General features: G+C 44.6%; 1 protein-coding gene across 1 annotated transcript; it reads left to right on the top strand.

The window, feature by feature from the left end:
* Positions 1 to 1,119: 1,119 nt before the first annotated feature.
* Positions 1,120 to 20,255, top strand: RAB7A (RAB7A, member RAS oncogene family). Its single transcript, XM_082264835.1, has 5 exons — positions 1,120 to 1,190; positions 3,905 to 4,031; positions 13,069 to 13,287; positions 15,219 to 15,347; positions 19,564 to 20,255. The coding sequence occupies exons 1-5, from the start codon at positions 1,138 to 1,140 to the stop codon at positions 19,657 to 19,659; spliced, it is 624 nt and encodes a 207-aa protein (XP_082120961.1). The 5' UTR covers positions 1,120 to 1,137; the 3' UTR covers positions 19,660 to 20,255.
* Positions 20,256 to 21,112: the final 857 nt, after the last annotated feature.

Genomic DNA, 21,112 nt, shown 5'->3' with positions numbered 1-21,112 from the left:
ACAGCCTGTGTATATTCCAAAAGAAAAGTGCTATATAGCACCCCCTTTTTTCCTGCGCTCGGAACCTGGTCCTCAGGCTGCCTCAATCCCGGAACTCGTGCTGATATTAGGCATCCATGATGGCTAGGCTTTGCTGCCCCCTATGACCAGGGCGGTCGACCAAACACTGAAAATACAAAGCAAAGAAAAGGGCGCACCAGCCTAGCGCATTATCCTCAGCGAGTTTATTTAGATAAAAATTAAAATCAGCTACTCACAAACAATCGTGAAATTCAGGCACATCAATTCCATAAATCTGCCTCCTGCCAGAAGATCAACGTCCTTTACTGGAAGCAGAGGGCTGACGCGTTTCGAGACCGGCCAGGGCTCTGAGGAAGTGGCACGGCCTCGAAACGCGTCAGCCCTCTGCTTCCAGTAAAGGACGTTGATCTTCTGGCAGGAGGCAGATTTATGGAATTGATGTGCCTGAATTTCACGATTGTTTGTGAGTAGCTGATTTTAATTTTTATCGAAATAAACTCGCTGAGGATAATGCGCTAGGCTGGTGCGCCCTTTTCTTTGCTTTGTATTTTCAGTGGGGGAACAGCCTGCCTGTCCGCCAATGATCAGACCTGTACTGTCATACCTTCCCCTGCACAGCTATTCACTGGGGCGACCTGTGCCCTGCGGTTTCTCCACCCTCCAAGCCCCTTATTTAGCACACAACAGATTATGGGATTTTCTTTTATAAAAAATTATAATAAGAATATGGAATTATATTTGTATGTATGTTTTTTGCCTTCCATTTCTCAAGTGAATTTACAAGGCGAGTGCGTACACATTTTAAGGAAGTGATAAAAAATCTCTTCAAAATGAGGGAAATCCTGGTTTATAAAGCAGTCATTACAGCAAGTTTTACATTTTATATTTTTAATTCAACACCTGACTAGGTCTCAAAACGGGTGACTGCCTGAAGCAAGGCGTTCTCAAATATGACATTTGTCAGTTTTCATATAAAAACCTCTTTCATAGGTCACAAGGCCTTCACGTCTCACATCTCAATCTGTATATTCTTTGACATTTGCTTTGTTGATTTTTTTGTTTTGTAACTTTAATAACTTGTTTTCCTTTTTCCTCATTGCAGTTTATTTTTGAAAGATGACGTCCAGAAAGAAAGTGCTTCTGAAGGTCATCATCCTGGGGGATTCTGGGTAAGTAAAGCACCTTCCATGACATTTACACATTCTTCATATGGTATTTAACCACTTTAGCCCCAGCCCTATTTCGGACACTTTTTGTTCACAAGTTAAAACCAGTATTTTTTCCTAGAAAACTACTTAGAACCCCCAAACATTATATATATTTTTTTAGCAAAGACTCTGGAGAATAAAATGTCGGTCATTGCAAAATTTTTTGTCACGCGGTATTTGCGCAGCGGTCTTTAAAACGCCATTTTTTTGGAAAAAATTTGAAAAATCACATTTCACTGCATTTAAAAAATACTAAACAGTAAAGTTAGCCCATTTTTTTTGTATATTGTGAAAGATGATGTCACGCCGAGTAAATAGATACCAAACATGTTACGGTTTAAAATTGCGCCCCCCCGTGGGATGGCGACAAACTACGGTCAATAGAGATCTCAATCTGCGACGCTTTAAATTTATTTAACGGTTACCAGTTTAGAGTTAGAGTGTAGCTCTTTTTTTTTAATTATTGCCCACGCTCTGGCGATCGCGGCGATACCTCACATGTGTGGTTTGAACAGCGATTTCATTTGCGGCTCGACTTGCGTATACGTTTTTTTTTGTGCGCGAGCTAACGGTGACGGGGACGGCTAAATTTTTTTTTTTTTTTTTTTTTTTCCTATTTATTTTTTCTTTTTTTTTAAACTTTATTACAGGTTTTTAAAAAAAAAAAAATCTGATCACTTTTATTGCTGTCACAAGCAATGTAAACATCCCTGGTGACAGCAATATGTCGTGACAGGTACTCTTTATGGAGGGATCGAGGGTCTAAAAGACCCTAGACCCCTCCAGTACACTTCCCTGTATGCAAAACGCCGAAAACGGCATTTTTGCATACAGCCGTTTTTCAAATCTGCCGCCTTTTGCAGCACAGTAACCCGGACGTGACGTCATGGACGCCGCCTCCGGGTTACGTCATCGGAGACCCGATCGATGCCGTTTCCGGCATTCATCGGGACTCCATCCAGCCGGCGGACGTGCCGGCTGGGTGCTCGGGGCTCCCGGTGGGACGGTAGCCCCGAGCAAAGCCGCGGGAGGGGGGGGACGTCCCCTCCCGCCCCCCCGGGTAACGATCGAGCGGCTCCCGAGCCGCATCGATCGTTACCGACGGAAAGCCGACCGTCGGCTTCAAACAACGGTACCGGGATGATGCCTCTAGCTAGAGGCATCATCCCGGTATAACCCCGCAAAGTCTGATGACGTAGAGGTTACGTGACTGGTACTAAAGTGGTTAATGTACAAAATTCAGTATTTGCTACAAAAAAAATAAAAGGGCCCATCCTTCTTGGCACTGGTTAGGATTGGTTTGTACATTCTCTGCCAATTCATGATCAGCTGATTGAGGGCAGGAAGTGACTTTTAAGAAAAGCGTATGCTTTCCGCATCGAGCAAACCCTTGGCTTGGTACCTGCTTCTGTTTTCTGTGAAACTTATTTTGCTGGCTGCAAATACCATGTATTTGTATAGGTAAATTGTATAAAGCCTTATAGATAGATCACTGCAAGCATTGATGGAGTCCCAGACCAGAAGCTTACTATCTAATATCTAGCCATTCTAAAGCCAGCCATAGACTTATTGAAATTCATCCATTTCAGCGGTAATCGGCCGAGTTTTGATCCAGCGAGTTTTGGGCAGGCTGGTTGTACTGAAGTCCTATCAATCGACTACATAACAACCAGCCTGTCAGGGTTTTTTTTTTTTTTTTTTTTGTTCGATCCCTGCTGGTGGCTATAACTGCCAGCAGTGATCATTTGTGCTCTAAAGGTGAGGAAACCTCCCAGTGTCAGAATACAAAGACACATCGGCAGGGATTCCCCATCTTTACTGACTTATTGGAAAATTTTAAAATTTTCTTTCCTTCAAATATAAGTTGAAGGAAAGAAAATCGCTCGGTCTATGGCTAGCCTTGGAGTGCATTCATTATCTGTGAAAGCAATGGGAGGCTGCCGACTACTGCAACTAGTTGCCCCCACTTGCATGTAATTGCTCATGCGTTGCTTTCAACGGGGCTGCCTCACACAGCTAAGTGCAGGAACTTCCGCTGGGGTTCCCGCATCGATTTCCCTGGCCGGTGAATTTGCGGGTGTGACTGCACCCTAAAACGTGACCTTGGCAACACCACCTTGTCATTTACAGGGAATGCGATCCCAAACTTAGATTGTGATCCTGTTTTGGTCCTAGGGCTGTCACCTGGTCCTGGCTTCACTGCAGACAAGCATACAGTCACTGATGTCATTAAAGTCTCATTTTCTCATCCTGAATACTTGCTTGTAGTCAGTGACTTACTAGGTAGCGCAGCCAGTGATTGCCCCTAAAATTACACTTTTGAAATGGCTAATCCCATGTTTCTGTCCTTCAGGTTCCCTTAAATAGCAGCCAGTCAATCTTATAAGTGATCTGACAGCTGTGTTAATGGCTGCTGTGGTTTACGACACTTTGGAAGTCAGTACTTTTCAGTTGCTTTTTGAATACCCCAAGTGTTTGTCATGCAGTTGATGTACCTAGTTACACCTGTAGGTGGTGCTGCTGATCTCCGCATCCAGCGTAAGGGCAGCAGCTCTTATTAATGGGACCCCTCCCTTGTTAGTTCATTGAGGATTGGGATGAAATGTGGTAATCTCTTTTGACTTGGAAACAGTCCTTCACTTAAAAATATTTTTTGTTTTTTTGTCCTGCTGCAGGGTTGGCAAGACTTCTCTTATGAACCAGTATGTTAACAAGAAATTTACTAACCAGTACAAGGCCACAATCGGAGCTGACTTTCTGACCAAGGAGGTGATGGTGGATGACCGGCTGGTCACAATGCAGGTATAGTACCACTACAGGATAACAGCCAGTGGTTGGCAACAAATTTTGACACCAGAATAAAGAATAGCAAGCTTGGGAAAATGGGTATTAGTGAAGAAAGTAAAGAAACCCTGTATGCAAGCTGTTAGGTTTGCTGCATACACATTTACTCAGTTACCTGTGTATAGCCATTTATGTTCCTGGTCAGCTGTACCCAGCACCTGTGGCTCCTAGTTTTACCTTGTACTGGCCCAGCTGGCCATGTGCATGAGCCTTAAAGGAGAAGTACAGCCAGAGCTTGTTTGGCAGTACTTCTCCTGTAGAATCACAGGACTGCAGATCGTTCTGCATTCCTGTGACCTTCATTCAACAAACAGCGGGCTGAAGCCTGCTGTCGGCTGATGTCACAGAGCATGTCCATGCTCAGGGAAAGATCGCAACCATATGGTCCTGATCTGCTCAGATGCCTGGTCCAGCCTTTGGCTCAGCCTCTCAGCGAGCCGCTGAAAGCCTGAGCCGGCCGCTCCTGTCCCCTTCAAGGCCCAGAGCTCCAGTGAGCGTGTAGGGGGCCGAGCAGCGTGCCTGTAACTGACGGTCACCAGCTCTCTGCTCACGGAGAACGGAGGACCGAGTAATCAGCGGTGTTTGATCGCTCGGTTCTCATCTGCATCCACCTAACTAAGTATGTTGAAGAAAAAAGTCCCATTCTTCTCTTTTAAAGCAATTTCATTCTTCAGATTGTACCAGTGCTCCTATCCAGTTCATAATGTTAATAAATGTTACAGGATGTGCCAAAACTTAATGTGGAATCTCCTCGCCACAATGCTTGCACCTCCTGGCTATCTTGTCATGTCTCTAGAAGCCAGCTTTGTGCTGGTATCTATGGCAACGACACTTCCTATATACAAGAGTTAATCACATGACAGTGAGTGTGACTGCTCTGTGCCCTGGGAACGGCTCACATCGTCAGTATTTGTCCTGAGCAGAAATGTTACTCCAGTAAAATGATGAAAAATAGATTTCTGATTTGTAAGCTGGCTGCTAGTTTCAAGATAGCAGTTTGTTTAAATCATTGTTGCTCTGCCCTTAATCACACTAATTTGATTATTAGTATATGAAACTTGTTAAATATTACTAGTTGAATGGTGCAAAGTGCCACAAATCCATAGTAATGTCCAGTCCACAATAGTTAGTTTAAATAACTGACTTTTTAATAGTTCTTCAGTTCCAGCCAGAACATCCAAACAGATTTTGCTCCACCACCAGCCAAAGTGACTGCTCACCTCAAGTAGAGACCCATAAAAATAAGTCATACACGCTCAGAAATCCTCCATGCATCCTCTCTTGCATACTTAAAAAGGAGATTGTCCCCGCAGTAGTGTCTGTGTGAAATTTTCATTGAGGTGTCCAAGTGGATATCGTTCAGGCTTTAAAAAAGAGACAAACAAGAGGGCTGAAAATAGTGTAGTAATCTTCGCTAAAAGTACAAAAAAATGCACTTCCAGATTAAGAGTCAAAAGGACTTGTAAATCGCTTTGCAAGTGGCTGTCCGCTGCTATTTCCGGTTTCACTTTCCATCGAAAGTGACGTCACCTGTGTCTGCCCACAGCATTGCATCACTAGACATGACTTCCTCAGGGTACCCTGAGGAAGTCACATGTTCAGTGATGCAGCGTGTCGGACAGTCTGATGTCACTTCTGGTGGGGGATCGAAACCAGAAGTAGCAACAGAAAGCCGTTTGCTCTGTAATTGTTAATCTATAGGGTTTGTCACTTATTTTCTTACATAGGTAGACTCTTTAGGCAGCACATGAGTGGTTTTTGTTTTTCACCCATCTTTAAGTAACTTTAGGCACAAAAAAAGACCCATGCTGTGGTGCAGTGATCCATCCCTATGTTGTATTGGGTAAATTCTCAGTGTAACTAATTGCAAAACTTTTTTTTGTTCATTTTGGATAGAGTAAGGAGGATTATAACTAGCATCCCCATTGGAAGATTTCCCCTCTTAGTGTTCTGATGTCAACCCAAAATTTGGGGACTTTTTTTATTTTTAACTGTAAGCAGGACAAATAGAGGCTAAATCCCCTAAACGGGCACAGACAACAATAGAAACTGAGTCCCTCTAGTGGTGCAACCAGTCCTTGTCAGCTGTGGTTGCATATTTATCTGCACCACATACAATGTAGGGTTAATGACCCAGGATTCTACATAATGCCTAGTGATCCTAGTGAGACCTGAGCTTTGGGGATGGGGTCAGGTAAATAATGCAGCCTGTTGATGCATCCCAAGCTTTGAGCATTCAACCCTTGCAGTGCTGGGGGATTCCACTGAAAGCTTTTTTGTGTGCTTATGACACTTCCTGTACAATACACATGTATCTGCAGCACATTCCGACCCCAGAATTTGCTGATAAAGAAATCAGCTTTGTTGCAAGTTGTCATTCCTCACTTCTGTCTAGAAAATACAATTTCTCTTTCTTTTATTGACTGACACAGCTCCTCCGTAGGTCATGCTGCCCCCTACAGGATACTGGGGGTATACTCCCACTTCTTTAGGTATTAAATGTTTTTTTTCTGCCTAGTCAGGAGTAAGGACCTAGTTCCTTGTTGGGATCTCTGGTTCTAGCTGTTTTCTTTTTAAATGGATTTTTTTCCTTTTTATCATTGAGAGTATTGTCTCAAAACAGTGGGGGTCCCCAAAACGCACCTTTGCAATCCCTAAGCATTTTGCAATGTGATACCCTTTTTTGGAGTCCCGCCTTAAAAAATTAATGGTACCTCCTGTTGTGGACTCTCCCGTTTCCAGGTTGAATAAAGCCACAGTTGTACCTGTAGAAGAGTTTCCGGTCTTCTCTGATCCAGCTGATAGGAAGTCGGAGGCCTTGACCTGCCATATGTTAACTGGCTGGGTCAGCTCTTAGGCCAGTGTTTACCATCACCCTGGTGTCACAAGCTATGACTGAATGGGCTAAAGGTTTTTTTTTTGTTTTTGTTTTTTTTTTTTACGCAGGGACCTGGAGGAGAAACCGCTTCCTCCTGAGTTTGTGGAGCTGGAGAATCAGTTGGTCCAAGGGCTACAGTTCGTCTGATGCCGCTACCTTGATTTCTAGACGGTCTCTGCAGTGGTCCTGTGGCGCATTATCTGGCTGAAATGCTGGTCCGCGGACCAGGCTTCTAAAAAGGCCTTGTCCGATCTTCCATTCATGAGCTTCCCTGGATGACCTAATCAAAGGCCCCACAGGGGGGGTACTTTTTTTTTTTTTTTTTTTTTTTTTTTTTTTTTACTCAGGCTTCCAAGGGTAAGGAGTCCTGTCAGACAGGGACCCTCTTTTTCTGCTCACAAGTGGCCTTTTCATTCCTCAGGCTCTCAGGGCAAGGAATGAAAAATCTTCAGGGCCTTCTATGGGGGTTCCAAGAAGTCTTGGTCGTGCAAACCTGAAGCTGGATCTGCCAGGCCTGTGGACAAAAACTCCCCTGCATGAAGGGGTGCACTCACCCGTTTCAAAGGGTGGGGGGACGTCTTCACTGTTTTTCAGACCCATGCACCTTCTTAATTCAGGACAAGTGGGTCCACAAGGTCGTTTGATCCGGCTACAAGATCGAGTTTCGATCATACCTGCCGGCAACATTCTTCCCTTCCAACCTGCACTTCTCCCCAGAGCTCCTGCCGGATCTCTATGAGGCAGTGCAAGACTTGTTTCAAGAAGTGATTGTCCTGGTTCGGATGTCGGAACGCTTTCAAGGTTTCTATTCAAACCTGTTTACGGTTCCCAGGAAAGTAGGGCAAGGTGTGTCCAGTTCTGGACCTCAAGGCGCTGAACTGCTTTGTGCGAGTACAGAAGTTTCAAATAGAGGCAATTCGCACGGTGGTAGCATGCCTACATCAGGGAGACTTTCTTGCATCCATCGACATCAAGGACGCTTACCTTCACACACCCCTATGTATCGCCCATCAGCGCTTCCTCTGCTTTGCCATGGTGCCGTGGGCGACTATTGAGCATTATCAATTTGTGGCGTTACCCTTTTGGTCTCGCCTCTGCTCCTCGGGTCTTCACAAGTGTTGGCCCTGTTTCTAGCATTACTGTGTCAGCGGGGGATTGCACTACTGGGGTATCTGGATGATCTGCTTTTGCGGGCAGAGTCTTTGACTGCCCTGTTGGCCAACTTGGAGATCACTCTCCAAACGCTGATGGAGTTCGGTTGGATTCTGAATCTCCCAAAGTCTGCTCTGGTTCCGTCCATTAGCCTGGAATATTTGAGACGGACTCTGGACTCTGCTTCGGCCAGAGTGTTTCTCCCTCTGGCCAAACTTCAAAAGTTGCAGGAGGCGATTCAGCTTCTGCTGTCTAGCAGATGGTCATCTCTTCGGACTTGCATGAGGGTGCTGAGCCTGAAGCTGTCTTACCTTCAAGGTGGTTCTGTTTGCACAGTTCCACACACAATCTCTGCAATAAGAGATTCTAGTGAAGTGGAACAAGAATCCTCAGTCTCTGGACAATCTAATCATGTTGAGCCGGAGAACAAGGGGGTCCCTGGTTTGGTGGCTTCGTTCTCCGGCACTTCAGGGAAATTATTTTCTTCCCCTTTACTGGACAGTTGTCACCACGGATGTCAGCCTATCCTGGTGGGGAGGCGTCCTCGGCACGGATAGTGCTCAAGGGGTCTGGACTCTGGAGGAGTCCAGGCTACCAATCAATGTACTGGAGCTCCGAGCTATCAGGCCCTGCCTGGATCCTTGGACAGTTTGTCTCCAGGGATGTCCAGTACTGATTCAATCGGACAATGCCACAGCTGTGGTCTGTCAATCACCAAGGGGGCACAAGAAGCGGCCGCCACTCGAGGTGGACCTGTTGGCCTCTCACCTCAACAGCAAAGTTAAGAGGTTTGTGGCACAGTCTTGGGAACCTCTAGCCGACTCCAGACGCCCTAGTGACTCTCTGAAGTCCTTATCGTCTGATAGACACCTTTCCTCCTCTCAAGCCTCTGCTGCGACTCTTGAGCAGGATCGAGGCAGAAGGGATTCCAGTCATTCTAGTGGCTCCGGACTGGCCTCGCCGGTCTTGGTACACAGATCTGGTATGGCTGGTCGCTGATTGTTAATCGAAGACTCCCTCTGCTGAGATCTGCGGTCTCAAGGACCGATCTTACATCCTGCTTTACAGTCGCTGGCTTGGATGGCTTGGCTGTTGAAAGCCAGGTGCTGAAGGATAGAGGGTTGTCTGATTTGGTGATCCCTACGCTTTTAAAAGCTAGAAAATCTACTTCAGGAAGATTTACCATCGTACGTGGAAGATGTACATTGCGTGGTGTGAGCCTCTTGGGTTCACCCTCGCTCCTTTTTGGTAATTTGGGTCTTGGCTTTCCTCCAGCGAGAGGTCGAGCAATGTTTTGGCTTTGAGTGCCATCAAGGGCCAGGTCTCGGCCTTGGTGATTTTCTTTCAACCTTCGTTGGCCTCACTCCTTGGTGCGTACCTTTCTCCAGGGAGTGAGACACTTGGCCCCCCTGGTGCGGTCTCCATTGCCGCCGTGGGACCTCAATTTGGTGTCAGTTCTTTAGAAACTTCCCTTTGAAAATATTCGGGAGATTCCCCTGCATACCTTGTCCCAGAAGGTGGCCTTCTTGGGGGCTGTTACTTCAGCGTGCAGGGTGTCTGAGCTGGCGGCACTGTCTTGCCGTTCACCTTATCTAGTTGTTCACAGGGATAAGGTGGTTCTTCGCCCCTGTCCATCGTTCCTTCCAAAGGTCGTCTCTGATTTTCATCTGAATGAAGACATTGTGTTGTCTTCCCTGTGTCCTAAGCCTAAACATCCTAAGGATATTGCTTTGTATTCCCTGGATGTAGTTTGGGCAATCTAGGTTTACCTGGCAGCTATGGAGTCGTTTCGAAAGTCAGACTCACGGTTTGTCCTCATGGATGGACCTCAAAGGGTCTGGCTGCTTCTGCTGCGACCATTTCCAGATGGATCAGGCAGACTGGTTCAGGCTTATTCTATTAAGGGTCAGGTTCCTCCTTTCCCTGTCGGGCGCATTTTACTCGGACGCTTAGTGCCTCCTGAGCCTTCGGTCATCAGGCGTCGGTGCAAATTTGCAAAGCGGCCACTTGGTTGTTTGTGCACACATTCACAAAGTGGCTGTGTTGGTATCTGCGGATGCTTGTTTTGGTTGAAAAGTTTTGCAGGCTTCTGTTTAGAGGATTTGTCCTCTGAGGGTTTTTTTTTTTTTTCCAGGTGAGCTCCAGTTCTCAATCGAGCTCTGTTACCTGGTTGGCTGTGTTTAGCCTTTGGGAAGTTTTTGACTTGCTGTAAAATCCATTTCTCTGTTCATTGAAACAGCACCCACCCCTCTTTTGAGTTTGGTTTTCTTCTTTAGACACTGTTACTAAACTGAATACCTATAGCAGGAAGCGGGAGTAAACCCCCAGGGACTGCCCCATAGGCATGTTCAAGATTTTCTCTGCCATGTCCTACTCTTGTAGGGGGCAGCATTACCTCCAGTCATGAAGATGAGCTGTTAGTCAATGAACATCAGAGAAATGGATTATACGGTAAGTCAAAAATCCCATTTTCTCTATTACTTCGACACTCTGGCCTCGGTACTGAGTCATTGACGATCATACAGCAAGTGAAATCTGAGCACTCAGCCTTATTTTTTAAGGATCAGGTGAGTAGTAGCCACTACAGATTCTGGTTTCCTCCATGTGCAATCCAACACTTCTTAGTTTAGCCCCCATCACTGCCCTATCCAGCCCTTCTTTCTGAAATGATGAGAGAAGGTAAGACCGGTAGATCTTTTGTAAAAAGGTGTATCTATTGATTAATGGCTGTGTGATTTTTGTTGTATAAGGGATAATGTAATCTTAAAGAGTTTGAATTAGTTATACTTCTGTAGATGTGAAAGGAGGGCGCCCTCTAGTGACTTCTCGTAAGACTGGCCATACATTATACAATTTTTTTTCTTCTATAGTTTTCCTTTAGATTTATCTAAACCCATATAATATGAGGTCAAACCTAAACACTTTTTCAATTCATATGCAGTCAGACAGGTCCTTTCACTACATAGTTGAAGGTAAATCTAATGGAAATTGAATAAGAAAATTGCGTAATGTTTGGCCAGACAAAGTTAGTAAAGAGTATTTTCAGTCCTTTAATAAAATGCCTGTGTTACAATACTACACATGCACTCAATTTAACACTGTTTAAAGTGGTAGTAAATGCAAAAATCTGACCTTACCCTACAGGTAAGACTATAAAGTCTTGCCTGTAGGTACCATTGAAACGGCTTGAACTTGAGCCGTTTTAGTGGATAGTGGCATTGACTTAAGCCAATGATGTAAATGGTGCATGTACATTATTCTGCACACACGGAACACTTGAGTGTGCCACTATGGCGACTCCATGTGTGTGAGTCGGTCATTCAAACAGAACATGCAAATTCATAAGGTACACCGGGCAAAGGTGGACGCACCCGCAACAGTGACAGCGTGCCGCTGGAGGGCTTTGTAAGGCAAGTCTGTTATACTGTGTTAGTATGCGATGCATACTAGAATATTATGGCATTAACCTGCAGGGGCACATGTCCTTTAAATTTTTAAAGTGGTAGACTTTTTTTTTTTTTTCGAAAAGGTAAGCTTATAATCAAACTTACCTGTAGGTTAAATAAATAGCTCCTAAATGTGCACCGTTTAGGAGATACTCTAGTGAGCAGCAGCCAGTGACCTCATCAGTGCATGCTCTCTGAAAGAACAGTATACCCATGCTGTTCCTTCAGAAGCTCTGTACTATTGCCACAACTCCAGGAGTCATGTCCTTGCTCATGGCTCAGCCATTCAAGTGGCCACAGCCCATGAAACGGGAAGGAGGAGCGGGTGAAGATGGAAGCCTCTGCAGGATATAGCCTACCGCCGGCAGGGGTTGATTTCAAGTTAAGGATTTTATAAAGTGGGACTATGCAATGCACACTAGCACATTATGCCTTACAGGGGCATGATGCCTTTGCGGCTGAAATTCTCTCAGTAGATGGCCCTGTTGGCCACCTTCCTCCTGACATTCCTCAATTGAAAAATCAAAGGAGTTGGGCAGAAAATATTTGACCAAAAAGCAGCTGCAATTAGATGCTGAGCTGTTCAGGTATTTTGACAGCCAGCTGTCAAAATACAGGAGAATCTCTCTATCCACAATTAGATAAGAGAAGAGAAATCTGCACAGCTACACATCTTCCAGGCTTTGCTTGACTTTGAGCTCAGTGTATGGTCAACATTTGGCCTCATGCACAATGGCATAAAGCTCGTATTATTTAGGATGCCTCTTACCAGAGGATCAGGTTGGATGCATTCAACCTGCATTTGAACCAACACTAAGGCTCCATTCACACCTGGGCGTTTTCAGCTCCAAAAACACTCAAAAGAAACGCTTCCAAAACGCCCAACAAGTAAAACCCCATTCATTTAAATGGCCCCTGTTCACATCTGAGCGTTTTGCAAAACGCCTGTAGCTGAAAAAAGTACATGAGCTTCTTTTTGGGCTGATTACCAGCGTTTTTGATGTCAATGAAAAACTCCTGAAAAAACGCGGTAAAAATCGCGGTAAAAAACGCTACGCTCAAGTGTGAATGCAGCCTAAACGGACCACAAATGAAAAGTTTTTTCCTGATTTTTGGTAATCAAATTTAAATGTTTCTATTGTACATCATTCTAAACATTGAGTGGCAAATGCATGTGGAAAACCATTTTTTGTTCAGATCCCTTTGCATTGCAGACCTCAATGCTCCTGTTTTTTTTACCCTAGTGTACATAGGGCCTTGCTGGCCCTGCACTCCACTTCCACTGCCTGTGACTGGAGAGTGCAAGAAGCAGCATAGCAATAAGCTCCTTTTCCTGTAACGTTATGTCCTCCTTTCTTCAGATTGTTGGCACAGAGTATTTCATTTTAAAACACATTTTAATGATGTAATGGTGAATACTGAGCTGCATTAAAATTTCTCTTTAGTTACCTAGAGTTCTGCTTTCAGTAAGTTGTCCCCAGGTTATGCAGTCAAATAGCTTTCTTCTCTCCTCCTGTAGATATGGGACACAGCTGGGCAAGAGCGATTCCAGTCACTTGGTGTGGCCTTCTACCGAGGGGCAGACTGCTGCGTTTTGGTGTTCGATGTAACTGCGCCCAACACCTTCAAAACCTTGGACAGCTGGAGAGATGAATTCCTTATTCAGGCCAGTCCACGGGACCCTGAAAACTTCCCTTTTGTTGTCCTGGGGAACAAGATAGACCTTGAAAACAGACAAGTAAGATTTTTATTTTTTTCAGTTAATATCCTAAACGCAACCCAGGAGCTGTGAGTGAAGGGGAGCAGATTGAGCTGAGATGCGGAGTCTCTGCAGGGAGTGTGGTGAGCTTGAGATGCGGAGTCATAGCTTGAAGGGAGGAGTGGGGGTGAACTGAAGTGTTGAGTAGCTTGCAAGGAGGAAAGGGAAATAGTTGGGGATGGGGGGGAGATCAGAATGAGCTGTTAAGACCTATTTAGTAGGAAAATGGGGGTGGCTGAGACAAGTGACCAGTTACTGATGGGAGGGGGGAGCTGAGCTGCTGAGTTATTGTGTGAAGGGGAACTTTGTGGATGTACAGGTCCCTCTCAAAAAATTAGCAAATTGTGATAAAGTTCATTATTTTCTGTAATGTACTGATAAACATTAGACTTTCATATATTTTAGATTCATTACACACAACTGAAGTAGTGCAAGCCTTTTATTGTTTTAATATTTGATGATTTTGGCATACAGTTCATGAAAACCCAAAATTCCTATCTAAAAAAATTAGCATATCATGAAAAGGTTCTCTAAACGAGCTATTAACCTAATCATCTGAATCAACTAATTAACTCTAAACACCTGCAAAAGATTCCTGAGGCTTTTAAAAACTCCCAGCCTGGTTCATTACTCAAAACCGCAATCATGGGTAAGACTGCCGACCTGACTGCTGTCCAGAAGGCCATCATTGACACCCTCAAGCAAGAGGGTAAGACACGGAAAGAAATTTCTGAACTAATAGGCTGTTCCCAGAGTGCTGTATCAAGGCACCTCTGTGGGAAGGAAAAAGTGTGGCAGAAAACGCACAACGAGAAGAGGTGACCGGACCCTGAGGAAGACTGGGGAGAGGGAAATGCCAAAATGCCTGAAGTCCAGTGTCAAGTACCCACAGTCAGTGATGGTCTGGGGTGCCATGTCAGCTGCTGGTGTTGGTCCACTGTGTTTTATCAAGGGCAGGGTCAATGCAGCTAGCTATCAGGAGATTTTGGAGCACTTCATGCTTCCGTCTGCTGAAAAGCTTTATGGAGATGAAGATTTCATTTTTCAGCACGACCTGCCCACCTGCTCACAGTGCCAACACCACTGGTAAATGGTTTACTGACCATGGTATTACTGTGCTCAATTGGCCTGCCAACTCTCCTGACCTGAACCCCATAGAGAATCTGTGGGATGTTGTGAAGAGAAAGTTGAGAGACGCAAGACCCAACACTCTGGATGAGCTCAAGGCCGCTATCGAAGCATCCTGGGCCTCTATAACACCTCAGCAGTGCCACAGGCTGATTGCCTCCATGCCACGCTGCATTGAAGCAGTCATTTCTGCAAAAGGATTCCCGACCAAATATTGAGTGCATAACTGAACATAATTATTTGAAGGTTGACTTTTTTTGTATTAAAAACACTTTCTTTTATTGGTCGGATGAAATATGCTAATTTTTTGAGATAGGAATTTTGGTTTTTCATGAGCTGTATGCCAAAATCATCAATATTAAAACAATAAAAGGCTTGCACTACTTCAGTTGTGTGTAATGAATCTAAAATATATGAAAGTCTGTTTATCAGTACATTACAGAAAATAATGAACTTTATCACAATATGCTAATTTTTTGAGAGGGACCTGTATAGGCATCCTGCGTGCCTGCAATAACAGAGGTCGGGCTTATTTTTAATCCCTTTACTGCTTGTTAAAGGAGAATTCCAGGAATGTGACCGATCAGATTTGCTGAGGGCCCTAATTTGCCAAGGTTGAGAGGGGCAGATGGTGTCATTATCCCCACATCTTGGCCAATTTAAAGTCCGCCTAGTATTATTCATTGGCCAACTCGACAAAGAATCTCCTTGATGAGGGGTATGCAGATTATTTCATATGTCTTGAAAGTATCTCTTTTCATTGTTGTGCCTTCTCTACACAGGTCACCACAAAGCGATCACAGGTCTGGTGTCATAGCAAAAATAACATCCCGTACTTTGAAACCAGTGCTAAAGAGGCTATAAATGTGGAGCAGGCTTTCCAGACCATTGCACGGAATGCACTTAAACAGGTAATGTGCTGGCTATTAAGTGTTTTTCACTTAGCAGTGATCCGCTTCATGTAAACACTCTTCAAATTGTTCTGATCTTTTTAAAAACCTTCCCCCTACAATCACACGGGCAATGGGGTGCAGATAGTTTGCTGCGTTCAGCGATAATTGCTGCATGTTGACACTGCAACACTCTTTGCTATTTGCTATAGTCGCATACAAACTGGACAGTTATCTGCGACGTGTATGTCCAAACTTCTGCAGAAACACTGACCCTGAACCCGCACTTACTGCGTGCAGGATCAGTTGGAGGTTCTATCCAGATGAAAAGTTTCATGTTAACGGGTGGCGCTGGTACTCTGTACTCTTGTAATCTGTATAAATCGGACAGTCTCTACTGGAAGTTGAAACTGTTCACACACAGTGGCAGCAATAATCTGATTCTTGCCAGTGGGCTTCCCCTGGCCACTACAATTCAGCTGTCTCAATGTTTCCTTATATCATTTTTACTTTGTAATTATGAGAGAGTAATAACTTTTGCCCACTTATCATAAAATCTGTCTTGACTTGAGCTTTAACTCAAATTGAGTTGAGAATGATGAGAACAGTGTAAACATTCACTCTGGGCCAGCTTGGCTCCAACAAAATATCCAGATGCCACCACTATGTGGCTGAAGGCGATGTCACTTGCTCCTCACCACCATAGCCAATCAGAAAACGCCTTGTATTCAGTGTAAAAAAAACGTGAGGCTTCTCCTGAGTGGCAGAAATGTGGACGCAAGTGACGCTCTATAATTAGTACGCAGAGGGCAAGTCTGTCGTGCACCCACCAGAAGAGTATGCCGGTTATTGTATGTAACATAAACTTCAACAAAAAATTGCAGCTTCACTGCCAGCCACACAGCGGTGGCATGTGGGTAATTTGTTTGAGCCAAGCTGTCCCAAAGTAGGTGCCTAATCTCATTCTAGGAGATCTTTAAAATTATTAAATTACAGCAATCTCCTTTTCATTAGGGGGGGAACCCTATGAAAAGTGTACATTCTCTTTAAAGTGGAACTAGACTCGCCTTCAGTCCAGCGATGCAGCATTTCGCAACTCCCCGCCGGCTGCTGACATCTTTGGGCGGCTGACTTCGAGGTATCGATCGCTGGCCAATTTAGTTGGTCATGCCAAAATGATGCCACTCTTGCACAGGAGCTGGAGTTCAGTCAACGAGGCATTGCCAAATTTTGCAATGAGCTGCATTTGTGCAGCTCACAATACAGGGGCGGACAAGCAGGATTGTACATTTTAATGCAGATGGAGACATAGCATGTCGTTTCTGCATTAAAAATAATCCTGCCTGCAGCGTACTAGTCCTTAGATGCGGTGGCCTCATTAATCTCTATTAGTAAGGCTAAAATCTTTTTCAGCAAGTAGGGAAAATACCTGTTGCTCTTGCCAGAAATGTGTATATATACCTTGTCACTTCCGCTGATCTGAAAAGAAAGCACAAACATACTTCTCCATTTTGTGGAAATGCCTAGTCTCATCAGTCCACCATGTAATGGAGATTTACAAAGGCAGCTATTAGAAATGCTGGCCTAGGTGACAACCATGGCTTCTCCACAGATACAGTGGAGAAATGAGCATAGACAAGAAAAGACAGGAAGTGTTATTGGCCACTACAGGGTGGAAAATAAAGGGAAAAAGACTAAAAATGGAAAACAAATGCAGCCACCACATTTAAAGTGTGGTAAGCTGCAACATAGACTACATCTTTTTGTCGTTTAGATCCTCCTTAAATTATTAAGATGCCTTGCACAGTATCTTCCCATTTGATGGTTTTGGACAATATTGAATTCTTTACCACATAACACCCACACGTTACATCAGCTTGATAATATTTATTGCATCTTCTGATGCACTTAAACGTATTGCAATACAATAGTGTATATCCATCAAGAGACCGGGGTGGCTGATGTCTAAAAATTGGCATGCAGCGTCTGGGGCCATAATGCATGGAGACTTAGGATATTTTATATCATCTGATTTGGTCATTGCAAATTTTGGAGAATGTTCGAAGATATTAACTGCATCATGATCATTCTAAAATGCAGCAGTTCCTCTGTAGGAAGGGGTGCCTCTCCTTAATTGGTTTCTCACACTGTGGCCTGCAAGCTCCTAGAGTTGATTTCATGAGCTCTGTTCTTGAAATGGACATGCAGCATACCAAACCCAAAAAATGAAAAGCCCTTAAAGTGCTTGTAAAGTTGGAAGCTTAATTTACCTTCATACATTTTATGTGTAAAGTTTAAATAATCCCCCTCCTAATACTTACCTGAGCCCCATCTAGTTTCAGCGATGTGCACAAGACCTGCAGCTCTTCCGGGTCTCTTCTTCCTCATTGGCTGAGACTGCAGCAGGATCCATTGGCTCCTGCTACTGTATTACATCCAATGAGGAGAGAGCAGGATGGGGCTGAGCCACACTTCATGTGTAAATGGACACACAGCAGCAGCTTGGGAGCCCCCCATAGCAAGCTGCTTGCTGTGGGGGCACTCGGCAGAAGGGAGGGGCCAGGATTGCCAACAGGGTACCTGAGAAAAGGAGGATTGGTGCTGCTCTTTGCAAAACCATTACACAGAGCAGGCAAGTATGACATGGGTTTTTTTTTTTTTTTTTTTTTTTTTTTTTAAATCTGCTTTTAAGATCCTTTTTAAGAGCCGGTTCACATATGAGCAACCCGACTTTCGGTGGCGACCTCGGAGCAGCCGGCACGGACTTCATATCATTTAAGTCAATGCAGGTCGCTCCGGGTCGCCCCAAAGAAGCCCTGGACCCTTTTTCTAAGTCGGAGCGACTTGTGTCGCTCCTATTAGAACGGGTCCACAGCTTCTCTATGGCAGGCGACCAGGTCGCCTGACAGGTCGCCCCAGTGTGAACCGGCTCTAAATGTAGTGGCTGCATTATTTATTTTTTCAAAGTAAGAACATTTTTAGCAAATACAGAAAATACCTGTTGTTCCTGCCAGAAATGCAGCGTCCTTGTTTATCTTTTCGTGTGTAATCTCAGCTGGTCCCATCAGTACACCATGAATGGAGATAAAGGCAGATATTAAAAGTCCAGCCTGTTTTACAACCATGGCTCCCCTCCATAGATGCAGTGGAGAAGTGAGTGTAGTCACAAAAGTATGTTTCTAAGGATCACCAGTTAAAAATGAATGAACAAGGACTGGTAAGCTGCAATATTATATTTTTTTTGTTGAGGTGTTGGCCTCCTTCACACAGTATACCGATCAGTTGTCTTCAGCCACCCGGGATGCACAGGGGTTCCATGCAGGTAGTCTGTTGAAATAAATGACAGGTAGCCAGCTGTACGGACCACCACACATATCCCGGACTGCACATCTGTGCAGGTCCTATGCATGGGTCAGGACACAGACCGAGTGCCTTCTGGTTTGTGCATAAGGCTTTAACTGATGTACGCTCTGTGTGGAGGTCCATGCAGCTGTGGCCACCTGTCATTGATTTCAACAGGCTCCTACATGCCCTTGCATGGAACATCTGTGCATTCCCTGGGCAGCTGAAGACTGCCCTATTTACAGATTGGTACACCAGTGTGAATGAGGACTTCAACTCTTCCTCTGCCTGATACTGCAACTCACACCAGGAGGGTTTCAGGTACAGAGGCAGTGCTGCCAATCCAGAAGGCAGTGGGCAGGGCAAGATGTTGCATGCGGTTTATAGACGAGTTACAGGCTTGGGGGAAAAAGCAGTGACCAGAGCAGAACACCCCCCCCCCCCCCCCCCCACGGGCAGGGCTAATCACTGTCACATAGAAATTGTGTAAGTCATTTGATCCCCAAGCCCTGAAGTATTGGGGATTCGCTCCCAGCAGCTAAATGTAGCAAGATGGAGGCTAAAGCTGGATACACACTATACAATTCTTTAGATTTTTTTTTTTTTTCCTTCATACTTACCAAAACCATATAATATGAGGTCAGACCTAAACGCTTTCAATTTGTATGCAATCAGGCAGGCCCTCGCACTACATAGTTGAAGTTAAATCTAATAGAAATCTACTTACAAAAGTTGTATAGTGTGTATCCAGCTTAAGGAAAGAAGAATATATGCAGGAGAGGGTCGGGTGTTTTAGTGGACCACTTGTATTGCCATGAATGATTACATGTTTATACGGAAATCTGTGTGGCCTTAGTGTTCTCACTTTAGTTCTTTTTTTTTTTTTTCCTCCTAGGAAACAGAGGTGGAGCTCTACAACGAATTCCCAGAGCCCATTAAACTGGACAAGAATGACCGAGCAAAGGGCTCGGCGGAGACCTGCAGCTGCTGAGAGGGAGAGGAAGGCGACGGCAGAGCCCTTCACTAACAGATATCACACTTAGGCCTTCGAACACGAAACCCTCTCTCTTCCCTGCCCAGAGTGTCAAGGAATAAATATTAATCTCCTGCACCCTCTCCAGCTCCCAGGCACCGGTCCAAAAAAAGAAACACTTGTATTATAAGCAGAACAGCCATTTTTCTCACCCCACTTCCCTGTGGACTACTTGACCATGTCGGGTTAACCCTTGTGTAGCCAAGAAGCCTACAAGCTTTGGCTTTGCAGGCCCTGTTGGCAACACAAAGCGGTTAACATTACATACTGTTTGTTTGAACATGACTTCCTTTTTGTGTCTTGCGGAGAGACAGGTTTTCTTTGTGACTTTTTTTTTTTTTTTTTTTCTTTTTACAGTTTTGTGTATAATTAACCTATTTCATGAAGTTAAATAATCCTTTTTAATTGTTCAGTGTCCCGTTGAAGGCTCTAAACAGGCTGCATATCCTACGATAGGTGGAGGTAGGTAACCTGTGACCACTCCGCTGCTGGCAAACTGCTGGTGCAGTATGCTTAGATTTTTTATTTTTTTTGCCTTATCCACACAGGAATAAGTTTTTGTATATGGGGTTCTGTGTGCAGCAAGCAATTGCAATGCTTCTGGTAAGCTCCAATCAGGTTTGTTAAAGCCTTTAAAAAAGCACTTCAGCTCCAATTTGGGGTGGTTAACACAAATCTGATTGGTAGTCCTGTCACATTAATCAAACTGCTAGGCTTTGCTACTTAAAGCATATTGAGAACCTGTTTAGTCCTCATTCGCATGGGCATACTAATCTGTACTCCCATGTGAAGGGCCGTCTTCTCCCACACAGTTGTTCGTGCATCTGCATAAGGGCAATCACTTTCATGTCTTTTAGGACTTGGGAGCTGTATGGAAACAGCCGGTAGTCATATTTTGACAGCTGTGGGGGTGCGCGACCCCCCCCTGAATGCACACTGCCCTCAGGGACATACACCCGCATGCTGTCAAATTGGGACCAGGGGCTGTGTCCATACAGCTGCTGTTTCCCAATAGAAATGAATGGGATGGACTGCATGCAGATGCTCGCAATACCTGTGCTGTGTCCCAATATAAATTATTGGGTATGTATGCAGATGCTCGGAAAACCTGTGTTGTGTCCCAATGGACATGAATGGGACTGTATGCAAATACTTGGAACCCCTGTGCTGTGTCCCACTCTAAATGACTGGGACTGCCTGCATGCAGATGCTTGGAACAGCTGTGCATCTCACAAGGGTTTACCGAACGGTACACTCATTTGAATGAGGCCTTAAAGTGACAGTCAACACTTCCATTCACATCTGTGTTCTACATCCCCCTACTTTATTTTAAAAGCATCAACAAAGCTGCTGGAAACTTGCAGAAATCTACAAAAATGCTTTGCAAAAGCTTGCTACACCCACTGCTCTT

This window comes from Pelophylax lessonae, assembly GCF_965119305.1.
Source record: "Pelophylax lessonae genome assembly, chromosome: 8".
In the NCBI taxonomy this organism is placed as follows: Eukaryota; Metazoa; Chordata; class Amphibia; order Anura; family Ranidae; genus Pelophylax; species Pelophylax lessonae.
This window is presented reverse-complemented; position numbering and strand designations above follow the sequence as displayed.

What these genes read in the sequence shown, in the direction of transcription:
- RAB7A (XM_082264835.1), top strand. Translation starts at nt 1,138, where the DNA reads ATGACGTCCAGAAAGAAAGTGCTTCTGAAGGTCATCATCCTGGGGGAT. An exon ending in ACCGGCTGGTCACAATGCAG is followed by an intron (nt 4,032 to 13,068) that starts GTATAGTACCAC and finishes CTCCTCCTGTAG; the next exon opens with ATATGGGACACAGCTGGGCA. An exon ending in CACGGAATGCACTTAAACAG is followed by an intron (nt 15,348 to 19,563) that starts GTAATGTGCTGG and finishes TTTTCCTCCTAG; the next exon opens with GAAACAGAGGTGGAGCTCTA.